The following is a 25,623-nucleotide window of genomic DNA, read 5'->3' on the forward strand; positions in this document are numbered from 1 at the left end:
GGGTCGGAAGAGTGTAGAGGGGTGACAACCGATTTTGCACCATCCATTTTGAACTTGGTCAGCAAGTTTTGTATGTGGTGGTGTTGAGATAGGAACAAACCATTGGAAGTGGGAATAACCTCTATACCAATGAAATGATGTAGCATGCCAAGATCTTTAATAGAAAATGCATTCGCCAAAGCATCAATGATCTTTTGAAGAAAATGGTTGTTGTTTCCTGTCATGACAATGTCATCCATGTAAACTAGAAAATAGCAAGTTAATTTATCATGGTTATAAATGAACAATGAGGAGTATGCTCTTGATTTTTGAAAACCAAGGTTGAGAAGAAATTTTGTAAGTTCGAGATACCAAGTACGTGATACTTGCTTTAATCCATAAAGAGATTTGTGAAGCTTGCAAACGTGGTTTGGTAAATCTGGGTTGACATGCCCTGGAGGTTGGGTCATGTAAACTTCTTCTTGTAAGTGACCATGCAAAAATGTATTGTTGACGTCAAGTTGTCTTAAGGGCCAATGTTTGGACAAGGCAATGGAAAATACGGTACGAATAGTTACCGGCTTTGTAACGGGACTAAATGTTTCAAAATAATCTTTGTCGTATTGTTGATGAAAACCTTTGGCGACTAGGCGTGCCTTATATTTATCAATTGAGCCGTCCGATTTGCGTTTGATTCGAAAAACCCATTTGCAACCAATAGGTTTGTGTGAATGAGGAGGTACGAGTTCCCACGTGGCATTCTTGAGTAGGGCATTAAATTTAAGGTCTATTGCACGATGCCACTGGGGATATTTTAAGGCTTGGGTGTGGGTAGTTGGCTCAGTAGTTGACGTATATGATGGGGGATAGAAGTATTGATAAATTATGGATTGAAGTATTTGGGGTTGGGTTTGCGAGTTCTAGGAGGAGGTGTAGAAGCATTGGATTGATCGGGAGTGGTTGGTGTAGGGGAATCATTGGGTAGATTGGGAGTGGTTGGTGTAGGTGAGACATCAGATGGAGATGGGTGAGGTGAGGGAATTGGGCTATCGAGTGGGTTCGGTTGAGAGGGAGGTGAGGTAKGGGAAGGTGGTTCTTGTATGGGAGGTGTAGTAGGTGTATTGGGTTGGTTGTGAATATTGAGTGGCGTAGGACATGGGGTGTGGGTCATGGGGTGATTTTGATTTGGAGGGTTGGTGAAGGTATATGAGTTATAATGAAGGAATTGGTCAACAGTGGGTAAGGATGATTTGGTGGCTTTTTTGGACATGCATGGATATAGATGTTCAATGAATTGAATATGTCTCGAGTGGAATAGGCGGTGGGAAGATAAGTCATAGCACTTGTAGGCAGATTTTGAAGAAGAATAACCTAAAAAAATGCATGGCGTTGATTTTGGGTGGAGTTTTGATTTTGCATACGGTTTGAGCCATGGATAGCAAAGGCATCCGAACGACTTGAGTTTGGTGTATGTTGGTGGTTTTCCATAGATAATACCGTATGGGCTTTTGGAATTTAGAATTGGTGTCGGAAGTGTATTAATTAGATAGACGACGGTTTGGAAGGCATGGGACCAGAACTGGAACAGAAGGTGAGCATAATGGAGTAGTGCTAAACCTGTTTCAACGATATGATGGTGGCGTGATATGTGTTGAGAATTCAACACATAATGCATCTGTTTTACGTCTTTCTAGTTAAAATTAGTTGTCTTTCGTTCCCACTTTGAGTCATTTTAATTTATTTCTTTATATTTTTTTATGCAGCTAAAATATTGTGGTTTTACTTGTTGGGACATCAAAATTTAAGCTAACGGAAAATCTTTTGTAAAACAGCCTAATGCTACAGCACTGCAGCAGCAACCACCTGTTACATACGCGGTTTGGCAAGGGCTTAACGATTAAGCTGCTGATTTTTGGATGCTGATTGGAAGACAGCCAGATGACAGCTGGAAGATTTTAGTAATCTGGGAATTTTTGGACCAAGKGATTATCTTATGCATAGGATTCCTTTTTGTATTAATCTTTGGTCATTTACTTATAGGTAATAGTTTTGTTGTTTTATGCAAGACTCTTTGTATAAATAGGAGTGCTTGGGCACTTGTTTAAACATCTCATATCATATCTTAAGAATCAAAATCAGCTAGTGAGAGCTGATTTTGAGAGCTTTTSAGAAAAATTTYCAAGTTYTTGAGTTTTTGAGTTTTCTTCTTTAATTTCTCGTCTTTCATTTTCCGCTCTTTATTTTACGTTCCTTTACGATTATTGTCWTTTACATTCCGTCATTTACTTTYCGCAATTTATTTTCTTGTCATTTACGTTCTCGCAATTTATTTTMTCGTTATWTAYTTTCCCGTCATTTAYTTTCTCGTTATTTAYTTTACGCAATTTACATTTATGTCTTTACTTTCCGTCATTTATTTTTTACTTTCCGTTATGAGTAGCTAAGCTTTTATAGCTTGGGTGTGAGACAAAAATGTGAGTTTTCAAACCGAACGATAGTAGCTAAGTGTTTTTGAAAACGACGTTCCATTGTTTCATTCGAGTTTTTATAAAACCAAGCACACTTCTTGACGGGTTGATCACTTGAAACTGTTAAAGTGCGATGGACTTAGAGATAAGCCATCAATAAGCACGTCAACTTGGATGACATAAGAGGTAGACTTGAGAAAGTTGCCGACAAGGAGACTTGTCATTTATGTTTTTCAAAACGTAACTCCCGACGGGTTGGTCGCTTGTCAAAAGTGTCAAAGTGTGATATATTCAGAGATGAAATATCAAGACCACGCCAACTCGAATGATATGGGAATCGGCTCGAGAGAGTGATTTTTAACAAAGGGATTTGTTTATCCATATATTTTGAAAACACCATTGTGTCACTATCCCCGGTCTGGACACCACATAGAGATATGGGTGGAAAGCTATAAGATAGTGAAATGGTGAAGTCCGAGAGGAATGCCTTCAAAATAGATGGTGGAACTTAGTTTCGGAACACTGCTTGCTATAGCATTCCTATAGCATTGGCTGCTGGAATTCGTGTTTGGGTCTCACCTTAAGTTTCACACCCTTGTTTCTTTTATATATTCTGCAATTTGTTTTGGATCATATTAAAATCAGAGAAAAGTCTTCAAAATCGCCATCTGAAATCATATCTTTCATTAGACTCTAATCTAACTTTGGCTACAGTCCCTGTGGACGATAACTCGGTACTTGTACCACTTATTACTTGGAAAGACGACATTGGGCCGTATTGTATACTTGCTTTTCGGCCCAATTTCATTAAGTCTAGAGGTGTGAAATATAACCGAACCAAGTTTTTGGCACCGCTGCCGGGGATTGCTCCGCTAAAGTTTTATTTTGAGTAAAGTAAAAGGTTTGATTTTTCTTGTTCCGTTTGAATTGTTTTTAAAAGTGGTGTATGCCAAGAACGCGTTGTGGTGAATTTTTCGAATTTGATCCAGACATTGAGAGGACGTTTCAACATAGAAGGAGGGCTCATAGAGCGTTTCAGGCTCTACTCCCTCCCAACATGGAGTTACCTGCTCCCAACAATCCGGGAACACAAATTTTGGAAAACCAACCGCCAATTTTTGGGCAAATACCACCATTCCAAAACTTTCACCATGGAAACCCACATAATGAGAATGATAATAATTTGGACACCGAATCAGATCCTACTGAACACCTAAGGGCACAAACTCCAAATATCATTAATCTGGCAAATTCCAAGAATGGAAGGATCATGGACTACGCTATCCCGGATTTTGAGCAGTTAAATTCTGGGATAGTCAGACCACATATGACCGTTCTCCATTTCGAGCTAAAACCAATCATGTTTCACATGTTATAGACCAACGGTCAATTTGCTGGACTGCCCTCAGAGGACCCACATTCTCACTTAAAGTCTTTCATGGAAATCACAGATGCCTTCCTGATCCCAGGAGTGTCAAATGACGNGGCAAAAGCATGGTTTAACTCTTTAACACCAGGATCTGTGCCGTCATGGAGTAACATGGCGGAAATTTTTTTGCGAAAATATTTCCCACCGACAAGGAACGCTAAGTCCAGAAATGAGATTTGTCTTTTCAAACAAATGGACGATGAGGCTGTTCCTGATGCGTGGGAAAGGTTTAACGAGTTGTTGAGGAAATGCCCACACCATGGCATTCCGTACTGTATTCAACTCGAGACGTTTTACAATGGGTTAAATCCCATGGCAAAACAAATGCTCGATGCGACTGCGGGCGGAGTCTTTACAGCTATGACCTACAATGAAGGATACGAGATCCTAGAAAAGATTTCAGCAAACAATGGGCATTGGACTGACCCACGTGCCCAGACACAGAAAAAGACTGCGGGAATACATGAGGTGGATGCATACACTGCATTAACAACTCAGCTCACTTCCATGACCAATTTATTGAAAAATTTAACTTCTGGTCAGGGAGTACAACAAGCTGCTAACACATCTGTTCCAACAGTCCTATCTGTGCAATGTGTGTGTGCTGTGGTGGGGATCATTCATATGAACATTGTTCTCATAATTCTGAATCAGTAAATTATGTTCAAAATAGATCTAATCCCTACTCTAACTCATACAATGCCAGTTGGAAACAGCACCCGAACTTTTCTTGGACCAGTCCCAGTTTAAACCCACCAGTCCATAAGCAACAAGAAACTTCTAATTTCCAACCGCAACATCATGGAAATAGTTCTAACACTCAGAATCACCAACAAGGTTTTCAACACTCATAGCCACCTTTCCAGAACAAACCTCCTCCATAGTCAGAATCATCCTCTTTGGAAGCAATGATTAAAGGACTTTTTGCACAAGCACAAGCATAAAACCAAGCTTTAATAAATCAACAAAGTGCGGCCATCAGGAATTTAGAGACTTAAGTCAGTCAACTCGCGCTTAACCAGAATAGTCGAGCCCATGGAACCTTGCCCAGTAATACAGAAGTCCCTAGAGACTTAGGTAAAGAACATGTGAAAGTAGTGACTCTTAGGAGTGGGAAGGAGTTGAAAGAAAAAGTGCCCAAAGATAGTGCACCAATTTTGACAGAARCTGATGCTACAGCATTGGTTCCTGCCAAAGAAAGCCCGGTCCTACCCTTAGAGAAACAGGCATTAGAGACCACCACTTCTGTCCCTCCTAGATCAGACTTTCCATTACTCTTTCCTAAGAATGCTCTAGAAAAGTCAAAAGAAACTGAGGTTTTAGAGACCACTAAGCTTGATGTTCACAGTTCATATGAACCTCCGAAGGGCACCACAAAGACCCAAGGCATTCAAGACCCGTCTTGCTCAACTCATCCAAGTAAGAATGTAATAAAACCAGTACCTCCTTATGTTCCTTACTCCCAAAGGTTAAGGAATCAGAAAGAGGAACTGCAATTTAAGAAATTCTTGGATGTGTTTAAGGAATTGCACATCAACATCCCACTTGTTGAGGCAATTGAGCAAATGCCTAGTTATGCCAAGTTTYTGAAGGACATCCTAAGCAAGAAGAAGAAGTTAACTGAATATGAGACTGTAGCTCTAACCGAAGGATGTAGTGCACTTTTGACCAATAGAATACCCCCTAAGCTGAAAGATCCAGGGAGTTTTACCATTCCTTGTTCAATAGGAGGGAAGGAGATAGGGAAAGCCCTATGTGATTTAGGAGCTAGTATTAACCTCATGCCTTTATCTGTCTTCAACACCTTAGGCATAGGAGAGGCTAGACCTACCACCGTCACACTCCAATTGGCCAATAAGTCCATTGCATACCCTAAGGGAAAGATTGAGGATGTGTTAGTGCAAGTTGAYAAGTTYATWTTTCCGGCAGATTTTATCATCTTAGACTTTGAGGCTGATAAGGACATTCCTATAATTCTAGGGAGACCATTCCTAGCCACCAGAAGAACTTTGATAGATGTCCAGAAAGGAGAGTTGACCATGAGACTACAGGACCAAAAATTCACCTTTAATGTCTTCAACTCTCTAAAGTACCCTGATTACTTGGAAGAGTGTTCAAGAATATATGAGATAGAGGAGATGTGTTTGGAAGAAGGAATTTTTAAGAACCTTAAGTTGGAAGGAGAACATGATGAGGAATTAGAAGAGAAAAGTACTGAGGAGAGAGAGGAATTAGGAACTGATGTTGTCCCAGTGGATGCTGCAGCATTTGAGCTGTTAGAAAACAATGAGCAAAAAGACTTCACCCCGTCCGTAGAATCACCACCTGATTTGGAGTTGAAACAACTCCCATCCCATCTAAAGTATGCTTTTCTAGGAGAAGAAGGCAAATTGCCTGTCATTATCTCATCTACCCTAGAAGAGCATCAAGAAAAGAAACTTGTGGAAATGTTGAAATTACATAAGAAAGCCTTAGGATGGACCATTGCTGACTTAAAAGGGATTATTCCCTCTATTTGTCAACACAAGATCATCCTAGAAGATAGAAATTTCACTTCCATAGAACCCCAACGAAGGCTAAACCCAGTTATGAAAGAAGTAGTCAAAAAGGAGATTTTAAAATGGTTAGATACTGGAATTATTTTCCCGATTGCCAGTAGTTCTTGGGTTAGTCCGGTCCAATGTGTTCCTAAAAAGGGAGGGTTCACAGTCATCACGAATGACAAAAATGAACTTATCCCTACTAGAGTGGTCTTCGGTTGGAGAATATGTATAGACTACAGGAGACTGAACAAAGCTACCCAAAAAGACCATTTTCCACTGCCCTTCATTGACCAAATGCTGGATAGGCTAGCTGGAAAGAAGTTCTACTGTTTCTTGGATGGATATTCAGGATACAATCAAATAGCCATTTCTCCGGAAGACCAAGAGAAAACCACTTTTACTTGTTCCTATGGCACCTTTGCTTTCAGAAGAATGCCATTTGGACTTTGTAATGCTCCGACCACCTTTCAAAGATGCATGATGTCCATCTTTTCTGATATGCTTGAAAAATCCATTGAAATATTTATGGATGATTTTTCTGTGTATGGATCATCATTTGATAATTGTTTAAATAATTTAAAAAAAAGCTTGGAAAGGTGTGAGGAAACAGACTTGGTCCTTAACTGGGAGAAATGTCATTTCATGGTCAAAGAAGGAATTGTTCTTGGACATTTGATTTCAAGAAGAGGGGTTGAGGTAGATAAGGCAAAGCTTGAGGTAATAGAAAAACTACCCGAACCGACCACGGTTAAGGGAATCAGAAGCTTTTTGGGACATGCCGGATTTTATAGAAAGTTTATCAAAGATTTTTCAAAGATTTCAAAACCTCTTTGTTTACTCCTCCAGCATGACCAAAAATTCAATTTTAATGATGAATGCAGAAATGCATTCAAAACTTTGAAAAAAGCTTTGGTTACCGCACCAGTGGTAGTTGCCCCAGATTGGAACAAACCTTTTGAGATCATGTGTGACACTAGTGATTGGGCGGTAGGTGTAGTACTAGGACAAAGAAAAGACAGGGTGTTTCATTCAATCTACTACGCAGGTAAGATCTTGAATGAAGCACAAATTAATTACACTACAACTGAGAAGGAGTTGTTAGCCATTGTTTTTGCATTTGAGAGATTTAGGTCCTACTTGATGGGAACAAAAGTCATTGTGCATACCGACCACTCAACCATCAAGTACCTAATCTCAAAGAAAGATGCAAAACCTAGGCTGATAAGATGGGTGCTTTTGTTACAAGAGTTTGACTTAGAGATTCTGGATAGAAAGGGGGTAGAGAATCAGGTTGCAGACCATTTGTCTAGGTTGGAAGAACCCGAGAAAGGAGGAATGGACATTAATGACACTTTTTCCGATGAAAGAATCCTCTTGATTGACCAACCGAAAACACCTTGGTTTGCAGATATAGCTAATTTCTTGGCCTGTGGAATAAAACCCTCTGATTACACAAGCCACATGTTGAAAAAATTCTTTCATGATGCTAAATCTTACCTATGGGATGAACCATTTTTGTTTARGCTTGGTGCAGATCAGATTTTGAGAAGATGTGTGCCCGAATCTGAAGCGGCAACCATCCTACAACAATGACATCATGCACCATACGGAGGCCATTTTGGAGGCCAAAGAACTGCAGCCAAGGTTTTACAGTCCGGTTTTTATTGGCCAACTATTTTCAAAGATTCCCACAACTTTGCACAAAGGTGCAACGAGTGTCAACGGAGTGGCTCCATTTCCAAAAGAAATGAAATGCCATTAAACGGGATACTCGAAGTTGAATTGTTTGATGTTTGGGAAATAGACTTCATGGGTCCTTTCCCTTCGTCAAATAATTGCCAATATATTCTTGTGGCTGTTGACTACGTTTCCAAATGGGTGGAGGCCATGGCATGTGTGTCAAATGACGCAAAAACTGTGGTTAAGTTCCTCCAAAAACAGATTTTCACACGTTTCGGCACCCCTCGGACACTAATTAGTGACGAGGGTACTCACTTTGTGAACAATCTATTAAAAGGAGTCCTTGAAAAATACAATGTTAACCACAGAATTGCCACGGCCTATCACCCACAAACTAATGGTTTGGCAGAGCTTTCTAACAGGGAAATCAAAAGCATTTTGGAAAAAGTGGTCAAACCCAATAGGAAGGATTGGGCATTCAAATTAGATGATGCTTTGTGGGCATACCGTACCGCTTTCAAAACACCAATCGGTATGTCTCCATATAAGCTTGTCTACGGAAAAGCATGCCATTTACCCCTAGAACTTGAGCACAAAGCTTATTGGGCTATCAAGGAGCTCAATATGTCTTTGGATGAGACCATAAATAAAAGAAAGTTTCAACTTTGTGAAATGGAAGAGCAAAGACAAATGTCTTATGAAAATGCCAAGCTTTATAAAGAAAAAACAAAAAAATGGCATGATCATAGGATCCAACACCGGGAGTTGAAAGAAGGTCAAAAAGTCCTCTTATTTAACTCTAGGTTGAAACTATTCCCGGGAAAGCTCAAGTCTAGGTGGTCTGGACCCTTTGTCATTCAGAAAGTCTACCCTTATGGAGCAGTTAACCTCATTAATCCGGAGGAAAACTCTGTGTTCAAGGTGAATGGGCAACGTGTTAAGACATTTCATGAAGCTGTATCACTCCCAGAGTTGTGCTCTGAGAAGTGGGTTACACCTTAGATGATTGTGTTCTATGGACTCTGTGCAGTCCAAAGGTGTTTGTAAATAAGTCTCCTTTTTATTTCTATCATTTTTTATTTTTATTATTTTTTTTTTTATTAAGAGCAGTTATGTGTTATTAGTTTGTTAATGTGCAGGATAATATCGAAAATGTTGTGAGAAAAGTTGATTGCTTTGCTGATTGCTATAGCATTCTGGTCCAGAGATCACTTGAGAAGTGGGTAAAGACAAAATAATGAAAGTCATAGAGAGTACAGTGACATCAGCAGCAGGCTGAAAAATCAGAAAAATTTGTCAGCCTTTTCTTTTCAAATTTTTGTCTCCTATGCAAGAACCACCCACTCCCCCCAAAATGATGAAAGTTTTTAATCTCCATGCAACCATTTTATCCACTGGTTCTTCACTTAACCGTCACTTTTCAAAGAGAAAGAAACAAAAAACTTTAATTGAGATGAGACCTTTCAGTTCTTCAAAAACCATCATCACCACCGCCGGCCTATCAACACCGGCTCCATCAAATCCAAACTCTTTTCCCCACCAAACCTTCATCGCCCCCCCCCGAACATTTCCTCTAACTCACTGTGTGAATCACCCCATGGCTCGATCGAAGAAACTGGTCTTGCGCGACCCACCCCCACCGCCGATACGAAGGAGCAACCGCCGGCGAGCCACCACCTCTACTTCACGACAGATGCAAGAGCCTGAATGGATGGACCTCACCACCAACAGTCCATCGGAATCTCCACCCGCTTCACCATCATCACCACGCCTGCCGATAGTTACTCCTCTCATCGCCGACTCTTCGCCTAAGGTTAGGCGAGCACCTAGGTGACCTCCACCACACCCGACTGTCGATGAACCTTCGCCTCCATCTCCGTCGCTCGCCGCCGTCGCTACGCCCACATCACCACCTCCTGCCATCGACGTTCAACCTTCGCCTCCACCTACCATCGCCGACACCACTCCGACACCCTTCACAGCGGGTGCAAACCCTAAATTGGGTCCTGAGGTAAACCTTAATTTCAGCCCTAATTCCTTATTAGAGGGCCTTACAACCTCCGATTCCTCTGTGGAGGAAGATGATTTGATGGCCATTTCGAAACCATCACCCACTTGTTTGAATGAAGCCAAAGTCTATCGTTTGACTTGGTATGATCAGCCTTGCACCCACTTGCCTGAACACACTGTAATCAACCACTCTACTCCTCACACTGTTGAGGAGAACATTGAGTGTGAGCATAATTCACATCCTGTTGAGGAAGGATTTGTAGAGTTTGATCACTGTGCACAGCCAGTTGAATACCACCTTCAGTTTGTTGGTACACATTTGGTTGGGGAGGACAACACTGAGTTCCCAACATGGGAGATTGACTTAGAAGCTGATCTTAGGGGTAGGACATCTATACCCACTAAGAAAAGAAAAGGCCTAGGGCGAGTCTTCGCAAAGAAATCCAAACCTATGGAAAGACAGCCCTCAAGAAAATGGACCAACCAGACTCCTACATCTTCGGAACCACCACGCAAATCACCCCGAAAGGGATCCTCAATACAGACCGAGCCAACAGGCCCATCTGGGGTCAAATCCACGCCTAAACCTACAACCATTACAAGGCCCCAGATGCCTTTTGAAGGGTTCAGTTCCAACAAGGCACGTGATATGTTTGACAAATTTAAAAATAAGAAAGCGTTGCCTGATAAAGGGTTTGATCAACGAAGCATCAAGGAGTTTGGTTTTATACAGGAAGTCATTGACAAACAGGGTTGGCAAACATTGTGTGAAGTCAAGAATTCCTTCAATTTAACATTGGTAAGAGAATTTTACGCAGAGGCGTGTGTTTTTAGCACCACCAAACTCAAAGTAAGGGGTGTTAAGGTCAGTTTTTCGGCTAAGGCCATAAACAGATTTTTGGGCCTCTCACCCCCGAAATACACAGATTTTGGTACCCTCTCCCTCACGGCCTCCCAAGTGAAATTAGAGGAAATTGGTCGAGAGTTAGGCAAGCCCGGAGCCACATGGGACTCACACAACAATTACATGGTGAGATCTTTTAGGGCTTCCAACTTAATGCCCAACGCAAACGTTTGGATGAACTTTGTTCGACATTCTCTCTACCCTACCACTCACGACAGTTCCGTATTGGTGGAGAGAATTATTTTACTGTATTGTGTCATCATGAGGAAATCTATTAATGTGGGAGAGGTCATTGAAAAGGCAATCCTCTATTGTGCAAGGAGGAATCAAGGGAAATTGTTTTTCCCAGGCGTACTAAGCAAACTGTTGTTGAAAAAGGGAGTGCCTCGGTATATAGACGATTTGGTAATCAAGGAAAGTGAGGAAAAATGGTCGATCGATATGAAAGCAGTCTCACGGCTCCGAGAAAGAGGTGACCGAGGCAGGGAACACACGGGAATTGGACGGGTTCTGGAAGATTTATTTGCACAGGGCAGTAGTGTGATGGACAGTTTGATGGACCATCGGACTGAGATGGTCGAGAAGATGGATGCAATGCAAGCTGAGTTTATGGCAAAGTTGAAGAAAAATGAAAAACAGACCAAGAAAAGACTTAAGAAACTCAAAAAGGAGCTGAAAAAAGGAACAAGTGGTACGATTGAGGAGCTGGAGAAACGAGGTGGGAGTACCATCGAGAATCTGCAGAAAAAGTTGACACGCTACAAGAAGGAAAATGCAAGGCTAAAGACAGAGCTCGACGCGGCTGTTCGGTGCACACAGCCTACTCCGTCGGAGTAGGGCAGGTTCTATCACATACTTTAGTCTCCATATTTTATTTACTTGAGTTGGGAATAGTTTTTACTAGTTTTTTTTAGATTTCTTTTCATGCGTGATCACTTAGGATGAGTCCTATGCGCATGAGTTCATAGCTTGAGTAATTTTGCGGATTCCTTGACATTCACCCGAATCACTTTGTTCAAAACTAGAACTAGCAAACCACTTTTTGGGAAAATATTTTGATCACACAACTCATAATAAGAAATGATTTAGGCCTTCTTTTCTATACTCATATTAAGCCTTTTGCACCCTTTCACACAATTCCTACCCCATCAAACGCCAATGAGGACATTGTCAAATTCAAGTTTGGGGGAAGAGTTTATATGAGGCTATGTGTCAATACCAAAGAGCAAAGCTCTAAGTTGACTCCTTATCACCAAAAGGGTTTAGATAAACACAATAAAAGTCCCATAGGGGCTTTGTGTTTCAAAATAGCACACTAAAAATTCCCGTAGGGGCTATGTGCACACTCCAAGCAAAAGAGGCCAAAGTGCCCAAAAAGTTGAAAAAATTCATATGTGGAGTATAAATGAAAAAAGGCAATGGGAGAAAAAGAAACGCCAAAGAGAGTTAACCTTTTTAAGCCCTATTGATCCTATGTGTGGTTGTGTTTGAACTAACAAAGAAAAATGAATGCTAGCCTATGGTTCACATAAAATGGTTTGGTTTTGAATAAACTCATCTAGGAATTATGAAAAGCTATGAACCTCATGTATGTATAACTCTTGTTGGGTTGGCACTTAATGCCTTGATCATGCAGATTTTTGTGTAAATTAAGTCTTTATATTTGTCTTTTGGTTGCTTGGGGACAAGCAACGGTTTAAGTTTGGGGGTGTGATATGTGTTGAGAATTCAACATATAATGCATCCGTTTTACGTCTTTCTAGTTAAAATTAGTTGTCTTTCGTTCCCACTTTGAGTCATTTTAATTTATTTCTTTATATTTTTTTATGGAGCTAAAATATTGTGGTTTTACTTGTTGGGACATCAAAATTTAAGCTAACGGAAAATCTTTTGTAAAACAGCCTAATGCTACAGCACTGCAGCAGCAACCACCTGTTACATACGCGGTTTGGCAAGGGCTTAAYGATTAAGCTGCTGATTTTTGGATGCTGATTGGAAGACAGCCAGATGACAGCTGGAAGATTTTAGTAATCTGGGAATTTTTGGACCAAGKGATTATCTTATGCATAGGATTCCTTTTTGTATTAATCTTTGGTCATTTACTTATAGGTAATAGTTTTGTTGTTTTATGCAAGACTCTTTGTATAAATAGGAGTGCTTGGGCACTTGTTTAAACATCTCATATCATATCTTAAGAATCAAAATCAGCTAGTGAGAGCTGATTTTGAGAGCTTTTSAGAAAAATTTYCAAGTTYTTGAGTTTTTGAGTTTTCTTCTTTAATTTCTCGTCTTTCATTTTCCGCTCTTTATTTTACGTTCCTTTACGATTATTGTCWTTTACATTCCGTCATTTACTTTYCGCAATTTATTTTCTTGTCATTTACGTTCTCGCAATTTATTTTMTCGTTATWTAYTTTCCCGTCATTTAYTTTCTCGTTATTTAYTTTACGCAATTTACATTTATGTCTTTACTTTCCGTCATTTATTTTTTACTTTCCGTTATGAGTAGCTAAGCTTTTATAGCTTGGGTGTGAGACAAAAATGTGAGTTTTCAAACCGAACGATAGTAGCTAAGTGTTTTTGAAAACGACGTTCCATTGTTTCATTCGAGTTTTTATAAAACCAAGCACACTTCTTGATGGGTTGATCACTTGAAAGTGTTAAAGTGCGATGGACTTAGAGATAAGCCATCAATAAGCACGTCAACTTAGATGACATAAGAGGTAGACTTGAGAAAGTTGCCGACAAGGAGACTTGTCATTTATGTTTTTCAAAACGTAACTCCCGACGGGTTGGTCGCTTGTCAAAAGTGTCAAAGTGTGATATATTCAGAGATGAAATATCAAGAACATGCCAACTCGAATGATATGGGAATCGGCTCGAGAGAGTGATTTTTAACAAAGGGATTTGTTTATCCATATATTTTGAAAACACCATTGTGTCACTATCCCCGGTCCGGACACCACATAGAGATATGGGTGGAAAGCTATAAGATAGTGAAATGGTGAAGTCCGAGAGGAATGCCTTTAAAATAGATGGTGGAACTTAGTTTCGGAACACTGCTTGCTATAGCATTCTTATAGCATTGGCTGCTGGAATTCGTGTTTGGGTCTCAACTTAAGTTTCACACCCTTGCTTCTTTTATATATTCTGTAATTTGTTTTGGATCATATTAAAATCAGAGAAAAGTCTTCAAAATCGCCATCTGAAATCATCTCTTTCATTAGACTCTAATCTAACTTTGACTACAGTCCCTGTGGACGATAACTCGGTACTTGTACCACTTATTACTTGGAAAGACGACATTGGGCCATATTGTATACTTGCTTTTCGGCCCAATTTCATGAAGTCTAGAGGTGTGAAATATAACCGAACCAGTGGCGTCTTTCAGCGATACCATTTTGTTTTGGTGTATGCGGGGGGTGGTAAAGTGAGATATGCCATGGGTTTGTAGATAAGGAATGAGACCTGTATATTCACCACCATTGTTAGTAAAGGTGGAGATCAAAGGAGTTTGGAAATATTTTTAACCAAGTTTTTAAACTGTGGGAAAAGTGTTCTGATATCTAACTTGTGTTTCATCGGAAATACCTATACATATTTGGTGTAGAAATCCACAAAAATTACATAATAATTGAAACCATCAATGGATTTTTCAATTGGTCCCCACACATCAGAGTATAAAAGTTCTAATGGTTTTGAAGTAGTGAATGAAGTGATACCAAAGGGTATTTTATGACTTTTATTAATTGAACAAGAATGACAATGAAAATCTTGAAGCTATGACTTAAGGCCTATGAATTGTGCAAGAAATTTAAAAATCATAATGGATGGATGCCCGAGTTTGTGGTGCCAATCAAGAAGCGAGACGGTTGTAGTGGAGTTGAGTTGTGTTGTGGAAGGAAGATTGGCATGGTAGATGTCAAGATGATTCTTCCCCCATATTAGACGGGCCCCCATGCTGAGATCCTTAACAAGGAAATGATAGGGAAAGTTTGACAAAGTTTAGCAACCGAGACAAGGTTATTGCAAAGTTTTGGAACATATAAGACATCAGATAAAGAGAGTGGGCGTGAGGAAGTGTATAGTTGTGCATTACCAGTGTGAGATATGGAAAGAGGCTTACCATCGCCAAGGATAACTTCATCCGGTCCCCCCATACTCGGAGAGTGTGTAAAGAGAGGATTTGTCAGAAGTAAAGTGATGTGAGGCTCCGGTATCGAACATCCACGTTGGGGATGAAGAAGTAGGTCTGGAAGTGCTGGCATTGGGAATCGGTGTGGTGTAACGTTGTTGTCACGTAAGAATCGAGCGAGTTTTCGACAATCTTTGGTTTCATGGCCCGGGATATTACAGAATTGGCAATGAGCTGATCTGTGTTTTCGGTGATTTCCACCAGAATTATTAGTGGAATTGGGCCACTGTTGACGTCCCGAATAGTTGAACCTAGATTGATGGTTTTGCATTTCTTGAGGGTTTTTGGAATTGGTTCTACCATTGCTTCGTGGGGTGTAGTTGACACTTATGATTGGAGGAGAGGAAGGCATTGTGTCGCCTAGTTGTCTTTCAAAGTCAACTAGATTATCAAACAGTTTGGGATACGATATAAGTGTGTCACGAGCCTTTAGGGCAGCAATGTTGTATTCATCACCTAGTTGGCCGAGAATATGGATAAGCAGGTCTTCCTCGTCGACAGGATTGTGGACAAGAGCGAGTTCATCAGCAATTGACTTCATGTCGTGGAGGAATTCAGCGACAGATCGGTTTCCTTTGGGGTTCTTGGCAAGTTTGGATTTTAGAGAGATAATTCTAGAGTGAGAGGTACTGGCATAACTGGTGGTTAGCCGTTTCCATGCTTCGCGAGAGGTTTCAGCTGAAGACAAAATGGGTTGGATTGTATCGACGCAACTGCCAAGAATGGCGCTTAGAATGATTTGGTCTTGCCGGAACCACCGTGTATATTCTAGGTTTGGTTTGTTTGAATCTTTGTCGGTGATGAGTTTTGGTGGAGGTTTATGTTCCCTATTGATAAAGCTGTCAAGATCCAAACCAATGAGTGTCGATTGGATCTGTTTCTTCCAGACAGAAAAATTGTTTGCATTGAGCTTGATAGGGAAGTGAGTGGTTGATGTGATCTGAATGATAGTGTTTGACATTTCTTGGGTTGCAAAGAATGAGAATTTTGATTAGAGAGAAGCTGGGATCGATTTCTCGTGAGAGCAAATTGAAGGCTCTGATACCATATAATGGTATAGAGGATATGAGAATAAGTAATTCATATTATTGAACAAGAATGGGGATTTATACAGGGAATACAATAACATAAAGGATAAATGATTGCCTAAATTAATGCACAGTCACAATCAATCAACTAAATATAGAAATACATACTAAATGAAATTTGAATGTGTAGTAGACTTTCCTTTTCCTTGAGATATGGATTGATCCGTAATAGTGCTTGGATTTGGATTTGGATTTGGATTTGGATTTGGATTTGGATTTGAATATGAGTTTGATTTTTGATATTGGTGTTTAGAATTGGGTCTAGACGGAAGGTTTTGGTTGTTGAAGATGGCCGACGAGATGATATGAAAAGATAGGATGGAAAGAAGTACGAAAAAGGGTGTGAAACTTGGGGGGGCACGTGTGGTGGACATATATTAGGGGAGGGAATAGAGATGAGAACCGGTCGATGAAGTTTCCGACGAAGATGATTTTCCGGTGAAGATACAAGTTGCAGACATACATAAATACATATATATAGGGTATATTTCTTTTACAACCTTGTGCATTTGTACAACCTTTGCAACCCAATTAATTGAGATATTTACGTAAATGATGAGAGTTCATTTATTATGATTTGAATATTTATATAAGATGACTAAAGTTCATTAATTATGATCAATACTTTATATTAGGAAACAATCAAAACTTTTATAAAATCACATATGTTCATCAAATTAAATGAACGGTTGAGATTGACTTGTATTAGTTGTACAAATATAAAGGGTTGCATAATAACTCATATCTCTCTCTCTCTCTCTCTCTATATATATATATATATATTAAATATAATATAAATTATTTAGAGTTTATTTCTAAAAGAAAAGTGTGGAAAATTAAAAAAAATCTAAAATACTCCTTACTTAATGGGTTCTTTTAACGATTGTTAAAGGGAGTGACAAAATCCGATCGTTTTTATATACCATGTGGCGAAACTGTAATTTCGAAACTATAAAGACTAAAAATGTTACAAACAATAAACCACAGGGACCAAATTTGTAGTTTACTCTAGAAAATAACAAGATGAAAATTAGTTAGAAGATATTTAAATGGAGAAAAATGATAAAAGACAAAAATACCTTTAAATTTAAAGAAATTAATGAATGGTGGTTTGCTTCACGAACCAAATCCATAAAAAAAAATTATGTATCTAAAAGAGTTTTTTTATGATAAATTAGAAGGGTACTCGCGTAATGCAGCGATATATATTTTGATTTTAATATTTCATTTTATTTTTTATCTCAGTCGATGTTATAGTATGATCTTATGTAATTTTAAAAAAGCGATGATGTTTTATTTTTGAATAAAATATAAATTTGAAGATATCATAAAAATTTGACAAAAATATATCAATATTAGTATCAAACTAACTATTAAATTTTTTTATTTTTTGTGTAATTTTTTAATTCAATTTTTTTATTATAATTTAATTTAGATTCAATAATGAAGCAATTTATATTTGGTTTAATATATAATCTTCTTATAAAGATAATAATTAATTATTTAGTTAGAACTCGATAATTATCCTAATTATATTTAGATCTTTTATATTTTAAAATGAGATGTTTATCCTCTATTTGATTATGTTTATCCGCAATTAGTCACACGAATTTAAACATGGAGCTTTAATAACTTGTAATTTACTTGTAATCTTGAATTTTAAATAATATGCATCAATATACAGTACTTCATATATAAAAATGGTTATTAAGAATTTTTGTCAAATACTTTATAAAATAGTATAGATAAAAAATTAAGGCCGGATTCGTAAAAATTAAATAGCTTATAAACCAAATCTATATTATGAGTGAAATTAGGGTGTTACATATATGTTGAAAATTATTTTCGAAATCTACAGAAAGAAAAAATGGTTATATCCGTCAAAACCATGTCTGTAGTTTACTCTAATTTAAATCAACAAGAAGCTGCTACGGCAAAAACAAGGAACCTTTCCTTAATCCTTATATATTACGTACTCCACTCGTTTTGGAACATTGACGCAAGTTGAATAGCATGGCTTCCCTTCCCATCTTGACTGTTCTTGAACAGTCCGATGTATCGCCACCACCAGCCACCGTAGACGACAGATCGCTGCCACTGACTTTCTTCGACATCTCATGGCTACCCTTCCATCCAGTTCACCATCTCTTCTTCTATGACCTCCCCATCACTAAAACCCATTTCATTGAAACTGTCATTCCCAATCTTAAACGATCCTTATCAATCACCCTTCAACATTTTTTCCCATTTGCGGGGAACTTGATCGTATTTCCTACTCCTACACGAAAACCTGAAATCCGTTATCTTGAAGGTGACTCGGTTGCGCTCACGGTCGCAGACTGTACTCTTGAGTTCAACGATCTTACGGGAAACCATCCTCGAGACTGTGATAAGTTTTATCATCTTATACCTCAACTGCCAAAAGCTGCTAAAGGACCCGATCATGTAACAATCCCGGTTTTCGCGGTTCAAGTGACGTTATTTCCTGACTGTGGGATCTCTATCGGAATGACCAATCACCATTTCCTTGCTGATGCTAGCACTCGATTTTATTTCTTGAAGGCATGGACATCGTTCGCTAGATGTGGTTCAGACGAGTCGTTTCTAGCCAATGGAACTTTGCCTTTTTTTGATCGAGTGGTGAATTACCCGAAACTAGATGAAAGCTATCTAAAGAACGCAAAGGTTGAAACTTTTTGCGAAGGGTATCAACCTCAGAGCCTTTCAGGACCAACCGATAAAGTTCGTGTCACGTTGATCTTGACACGAACTGTTATCGATAGATTGAAGAAATGGGTTTCTACCCAACTGCCAACATTAGCATATGTATCATCTTTTACTGTAGCATGTGGTTATTTCTGGAGTTGCATTGCGAAATCACGAAACGATGAGCTACAACTATTTGGTTTCACCATAAATTGTAGAGCACGTATGGATCCACCGCTGCCCGCAGCCTATTTCGGGAACTGTGTCGTGCCGTGTATCGCGATGGCAAAAACCGCACTTTTGATGAACGGAAAGGAAGGATTCTTGACTGCTGCTAAATTGCTCGGAGAGAATCTGCATAAGATCTTGACCGATAAAGATGGAGTCGTGAAAGATATAGGGCCGTTGGACGAGCTACTGTCGCAAGGCATGCCAACGACAATTATCGGGGTTGCCGGGACACCAAGGCTCCACTTTTACGACTTGGATTTCGGATGGGGGAAACCGAGAAAGCACGAAACGATTTCGATAGATTATAATGATTCGATATCTCTGAGTGCCTGCAAAGAATCGACCGAGGATCTGGAGATCGGTGTGTCCCTTTCGGCTACGGAGATGGAGGCTTTCGTTAATATCTTTCATGGTGGATTGGAAGCCTACCTTTAGATTCATTACATCGTTTTCTGGCGAGATTACTTGTGAAAGTTGAATGTTTACTTTGTGTTTTTCTTTATATGAAAGTTAGGGTGGTTATTGTTCGGTGTGATTTTCATGAGAAGACTTTGTGTAAATTCACACATGAAAACCACCACTACCACCGTGGCCACCTCGAAATCCTCCTTTACCGATTCATATAAGAATAGTAACCAAATAAGTATATAAAAATCGGTTTAATCACATGTGATTTTACATTAAATTTTTGTATAAAATCATAAGTGATTCTACATTAAATTCTTGTATAAAATCATATGTGATTCTACGTTAAATTCTTGTGTAAAATCACATGTGATTCTACATTAAATTCTTGTGTAAAATCATATATGATTCACGCAATGTGAGATCACTGGCCATGTCGACCTCCCACTTTTTTTATCGATTATTAATGTAAAATTATACATATAAATTTGATCGTTTTCATATTCTCTTGTATTGCATTCTTTAAACCTTTATATGTATTATCTAAAAAGACCGTGATAAATCCCTAAATTAATATATGATGGACGTATTTAATTAATAATACTAAATTTATTAGATTGTGCCGTCCTTTTGATTATTTAATAACACTTAAATTTGGCAACCATACACAAATTACAAGTCTTTTTATATTATATTATATTATATATGTTCACCACCATAAATAAATTATGATTTGTGAAATATATTGCAATTATTGAAGTTACCACCACACTTGTTTTTTTTTATTATCATGTCCTTGTCTTCTGTCCATGAAAACTATGGCATCATCATTTCACATATTGAATCCTTATAGTGATTAACCTTTTCCACATTTGTTTGTTATTATTATAAAGATATTCGCATAATAAAATAAAACGAGATATATTTAGATTTTAATTTTTTATTTTATTTATTTTTTTGTTAATATAATATGAAACGATAATATTTTTATTTTTAAAGAAAGTATAAATTTGAAAAAAAAAAGGTATCGATATTAGTGTTAAATTAATTATTTAATAGTTCTCGTTTTCTATATAATTTTTAATTCAATTTTTTATTATAATTTAATTTAGATTTAATAATAAAGTAATTTATTTTTGTTTAATAATATAATTTTTATAAGAATGATAATTAAGTATTATGTTAAAACTCAATAATTATCYTAATTATATTTTAACTTTTTATATTGAAAATAAAATATTTATCTTGTATTTAATTATGTTTATTTGCAGTTAGTTACACGAATTCAAAAATAAAGTTCTAATAAGTTGTACTTACGCACAATTTACTTGTACAATTGAATTTTAAGTAATATGTATCAATAAATAATATTTCATACATAAAAATTTGTTTTTAAGAGTTTTTGTCAAATACTTTATAATATAGTATAGACTAAATATATAACTTACCAAATTTTTTTCCAACAAAGTTTGATTTTAAGAAATGAAGATATGAATACTTTTTCATAAAATCAGTATTAATTAGTTTCTTGTTTTTTTATGTGAGGTCTTATATTCGAGTCTTTTATAGCAAGTGTTTTTAAAACGAAATACATTTGAGATTAAAACCTAAAAACTAAAAAATGACACAAATGAGATTCAAACATGCACCAGAGATGACGAGAAAGTCTTGCTAACCAATTCTATATAGGGAAACTTGTGTTCCCTTGTAGTTTTAAAATATATGTGGTTGCACACACAACAAAATGGCACGGTAGCACCTTTCATGATATTAAAAAAAATTTATCTGCTCAACTATCATTTGGAAGACTCTTTGTTGAGTCTCGGTACATCTTTCCGTTCCCCTCTGCTTTGTCGACTACTTTATTATCTTTTCATTTTCGCAATTATGAGAAGTATATCCTAATTCTTGATGGTGATAGCAATGACGCTTGTTTACCCTACACTCGTTTGTGCTATGACTTGGTTTCCCACAAGCATCACAAACAACCTTCCCCAATCTACACTCTCCTGTATGTCACTGATTTTGTTTTACAAAAAACTTATATGTACCATTGTTTCCATCTTCTTGTCGTCTTTACCGTTATTGTTGGTATCTAAATTATTTGAACAATGTTCGTTATCTTCCATCTTCGTTTTCATGTCACTTCGTTCCTTGTCCTTGCAATTCTTTTACCTCTCTCTCATCTATGCTGCATCTATTGTTGTTCGGATGTCATCCGGCCCATAGTCACAATGAATTCCATATGATGGTCTTTCATACCCCAAATGTATCACTCAGCTCCAAATATCTCATCCTTGATGCTAGAAAATATTGCTTTCTTTGTAAATTCATGAATCCTTGCTCCAATCTTAGGAATTCTTCTTCTAACTGCCTTATAACATGGCATAGGTTGACCTTCTTTCTGTATAATACCTTAAAACTCTTCCTATGTCATCCTTGCTATTGTTTCCGTCCTTCTCATATCTAGCAGCATGTCCCACCAGCTTTTCAGTAACGACGTTGCCTACACTACCTAATCCTCTTTTGATGATCATACGAATAACATTTTCTTGCAAGACACACTTGTCTTATTCTGATGACATCTCCCATATAAACCATTATAATACCATGGAACCTGACTCCCATTCTATGAGTCAATGACTCTTGACATAGTACCAACAAGAGAAATTTTGAGCACAAACATACAATCATAACATCTTCATTTCCATCGAATCATAATATATTGACATAACAATACATGAATAACGCTGCAATAAAGGACTCATAGATATATTTGCATGCAACAGGTAAAGAAAGACACGTAAACTCGCGTGTGGTTTGAGGCCCTAATACTTTCCTTTTAGTGTATCAATTTCCTATAAGTTTGGAACAACTGTTTATGGTTACTTTCTTCTAAAATAATGCCATGCCAGACATTCGTGATACAATAATTCAAGTCGATTGGTTGGGTTCTCTTTAGCAAGACCCAGAACATTAAGTCTCTTCAACACGTAGTAACTCCGAACATATTGGTTGCTCCATTTGCAACTACCATTTTTAAATCTAAAGTCCATTTCAAATAGTTTGGGGCAAAAACTCAAATATTAAAACTACGTTGTTCTTTTCTGCTAAATTTTGAAACGTAGTAACGTGATGTCTTTTCTCCTTTTTAAGGGAAAACCAAAAACATTTTTTATACGTCAAATTTAAAATAAAATTCTCCTTTGAAAAATGATAGATTGATTTTAGAGTGAATTACATTGTTATTTGGTGGTCCCTATGGTTTCTTCAAAATTTGAATTTGATCACAAGAATGGAATATGTATACTGATGATTATATACAAGCCATAAGACTTAGGAATCACGGTCACTATAATCAGTTTATAAACTAACCGTAAATAATTTCGTGGCCATAACCATTTTCTTTGTAAATATCGAGGGATCTTAACTCCTGACTACAAACTTAGGAGTTAGATCGAGACGAATTTTTTTAGTTGCTTATCTTTTATGATCTACTGTCCCTGAAATAGGGGATTAGTTGATTGGAAAGCTCGGGCAGGACCGCATGAGTAGGACATTCCATACAATTACGATACATGTCGGTAAATTTTTGAAATCTAGGTCATCAGTATTGGTTCGTAAATGATTTCGTAGCCATTTTCTTCATGAACTTTGGGGGACAATAATTTTTAATTTCGTAACTCAAATTGTGATGATTTTTTTTTTCAAATTGGTTATTTTGTCATTAATCTAGAAGCTCGTAAAATTTGAAAATCTTGATCATCATAACCAGTTTGTATACTCATCGTAAATATTTTGCAAACAAATTAGGAACAATGCCATAACCGTTTTCTTAGTGAATTTTGGGATGTATCAATTCTCGACTCGTAACTTCGATTGGTGATGATTGTTTTTTGCGATTGCTTATTTTATCATAATGTTCAAGTTTATAAAATCTAGATATATAGATCGTCTTAACCGGTTCGTAAACTCAACATAAACATATCGTAAACAATTTTGTAAGCTTTTTTCATATTAAACTTCTGGGGTTATAACTCTCGGCTCGTTATTTAGATCGAGATTTTTTTTTGAAGATTTTTAGTTTTTCAAGATCCATAAGCTTGTAAAATTTGGGAATATATATCATCTTAAGTAGTTCCTAAATGATTATAAATTAGTGAGAGGAGAAAGTTCGTATGATGAGACATAAAGCAAGTGAAATTAAGACATATTAAGGGAGCTTAGGACTCGGGGGTAAAATTAGAAGAAATGCAATTCCTAACATACCATACATTTGAGATAATGCTATATTAAGGCTATGTTTGGCGAATAGTTAATAAACTAGTCTATAGCTGATAAGTTAGTTGATGGATGATATGCTAACAGATGAACAAATCATGTTCGGCAAAACTAGTTCATAAGAATGTAAAATGACCAAAAATGATATATTGAAAATTTTATCAATTATAATATTGCAAATTATAATGGAAAAAGATCCTTAATAATATAATATATTAATTAATACAAACAAGATGGAAAAAAAAATAATATATTGATTTAAAGAATCTTAAATTGATTATTATGTATTGTAATATTAGAATTTTAGAAAAAATCTAGTATTTATGATTTTAAATAACCATTACATATAGAATAAGAATAAAAATGGTATACCTCATATATCTTAATTAATTAATAATTTTTCAAAAGGTATTTTTAATAATTAAATTATTTAACACATTTATATTATATATGAAACAAAATAAGTATAACTACAAGGTTTATGTTATATAAACATTATTAAAATTGTGATATTTAGGTTATATTTAATAATAACTAGAAGGGTACTCGTGCAATGCAGCGAGATACATCTTGATTTTAATATTTTATTTTATTATTTATCTCAGTCGATGTTATAATATAGTATTATGCTGTGATTTTGATAAAAAACGATGATGTTTTTATTTTTGAATAAAATATAAGTATGAAGATATCATAAAAATTAGACAAAAATATATCGATATTAGTATCAAATTAATTATTTAAAATTTCTCATTTTTTTGTGTAATTTTTTTTATTCAATTTTTGATAATTTAATTTAGGTACAATAACGAAGTAATTTATATTTGGTTTAACAATATAATTTTCTTATAAAGATAATAATTAATTATTTTGTTAGAACTCTATAATTATCTTAATTATATTTTATATTTTAAAATAAAATATTTTTTCTCTATTTGATTATGTTTATATGAATTCAAACATTGAGCTTTAATAAGTTGTACTTTTGCATAATTTACTTGTAATTTTGAACTTTAAGTAAACATTGGTTTTATGTGGTTTTGAGAAAGTGATCATTTTTTTATTTTTGAATAAAATATAAATTTAAAAATATCATAAAATTTTGAAAAAAAAAATATCGATATCAATATTAAATTAATCTTTTTAAAGTTCTTGTGTTTTGATGTAATTTTCTTAATTATAATTTAATTTAGATTTAATAACAATGAAATTTAATTTATCTTTAATAATATAATTTTTTTTATAAAGATAATAACTAAGTATCCTGTTAGTTATCAATGATTATCATAATTATATATTTTAGATTTTTTATATTTAAAATGAGATGTTTATCCAATATTTGATAATGTTTATCTGCAGTTAGTTAGATGAATTCAAGTATGAAACTTTAATAAGTTGTACTTATGCATAATTTACTTGTAATCTTAAATTTTAAGTAATATACATCAATAAACAGTACTTCGTACATAAAAAAATCATTTTTAAGAGTTTTTGTCAAATGTTTTATAATATAGTATAGACTAAAATAATAATAATAATATGAAAATAATTTATGATTATTAATTATTATAAATAATATTAATGTATAATTAATAATTAATTTTCAGTTCATATTAATTAATATCTATACTATATTATAATGCATTTGGCTAAAACTCTTAAAAACTCTTAAACTCTTAAAACTCTTAAACCCGTTCATCCCTA

The 25,623-nt window shown here is 36.2% G+C and overlaps 1 protein-coding gene and 1 non-coding gene across 2 annotated transcripts; one reads left to right on the forward strand and one right to left on the reverse strand.

Moving 5' to 3' along the window:
- Positions 1-4,035: 4,035 nt before the first annotated feature.
- Positions 4,036-4,142, reverse strand: LOC112503779. The gene has a single exon (XR_003068085.1). It is a non-coding gene; the product is annotated as a small nucleolar RNA R71 (small nucleolar RNA).
- Positions 4,143-18,306: 14,164 nt separating this feature from the next.
- On the forward strand, positions 18,307-19,668 carry LOC112500789 (malonyl-coenzyme A:anthocyanin 3-O-glucoside-6''-O-malonyltransferase-like). The gene has a single exon (XM_025104373.1). It carries the CDS (start codon positions 18,310-18,312, stop codon positions 19,666-19,668), a length of 1,359 nt encoding a protein of 452 aa, XP_024960141.1. The 5' UTR covers positions 18,307-18,309.
- The last annotated feature ends 5,955 nt before the right edge of the window (positions 19,669-25,623 follow it).

This window comes from Cynara cardunculus (assembly GCF_001531365.2).
Source record: "Cynara cardunculus var. scolymus isolate 2C chromosome LG 1, CcrdV1, whole genome shotgun sequence".
NCBI lineage: Eukaryota > Viridiplantae > Streptophyta > Magnoliopsida > Asterales > Asteraceae > Cynara > Cynara cardunculus.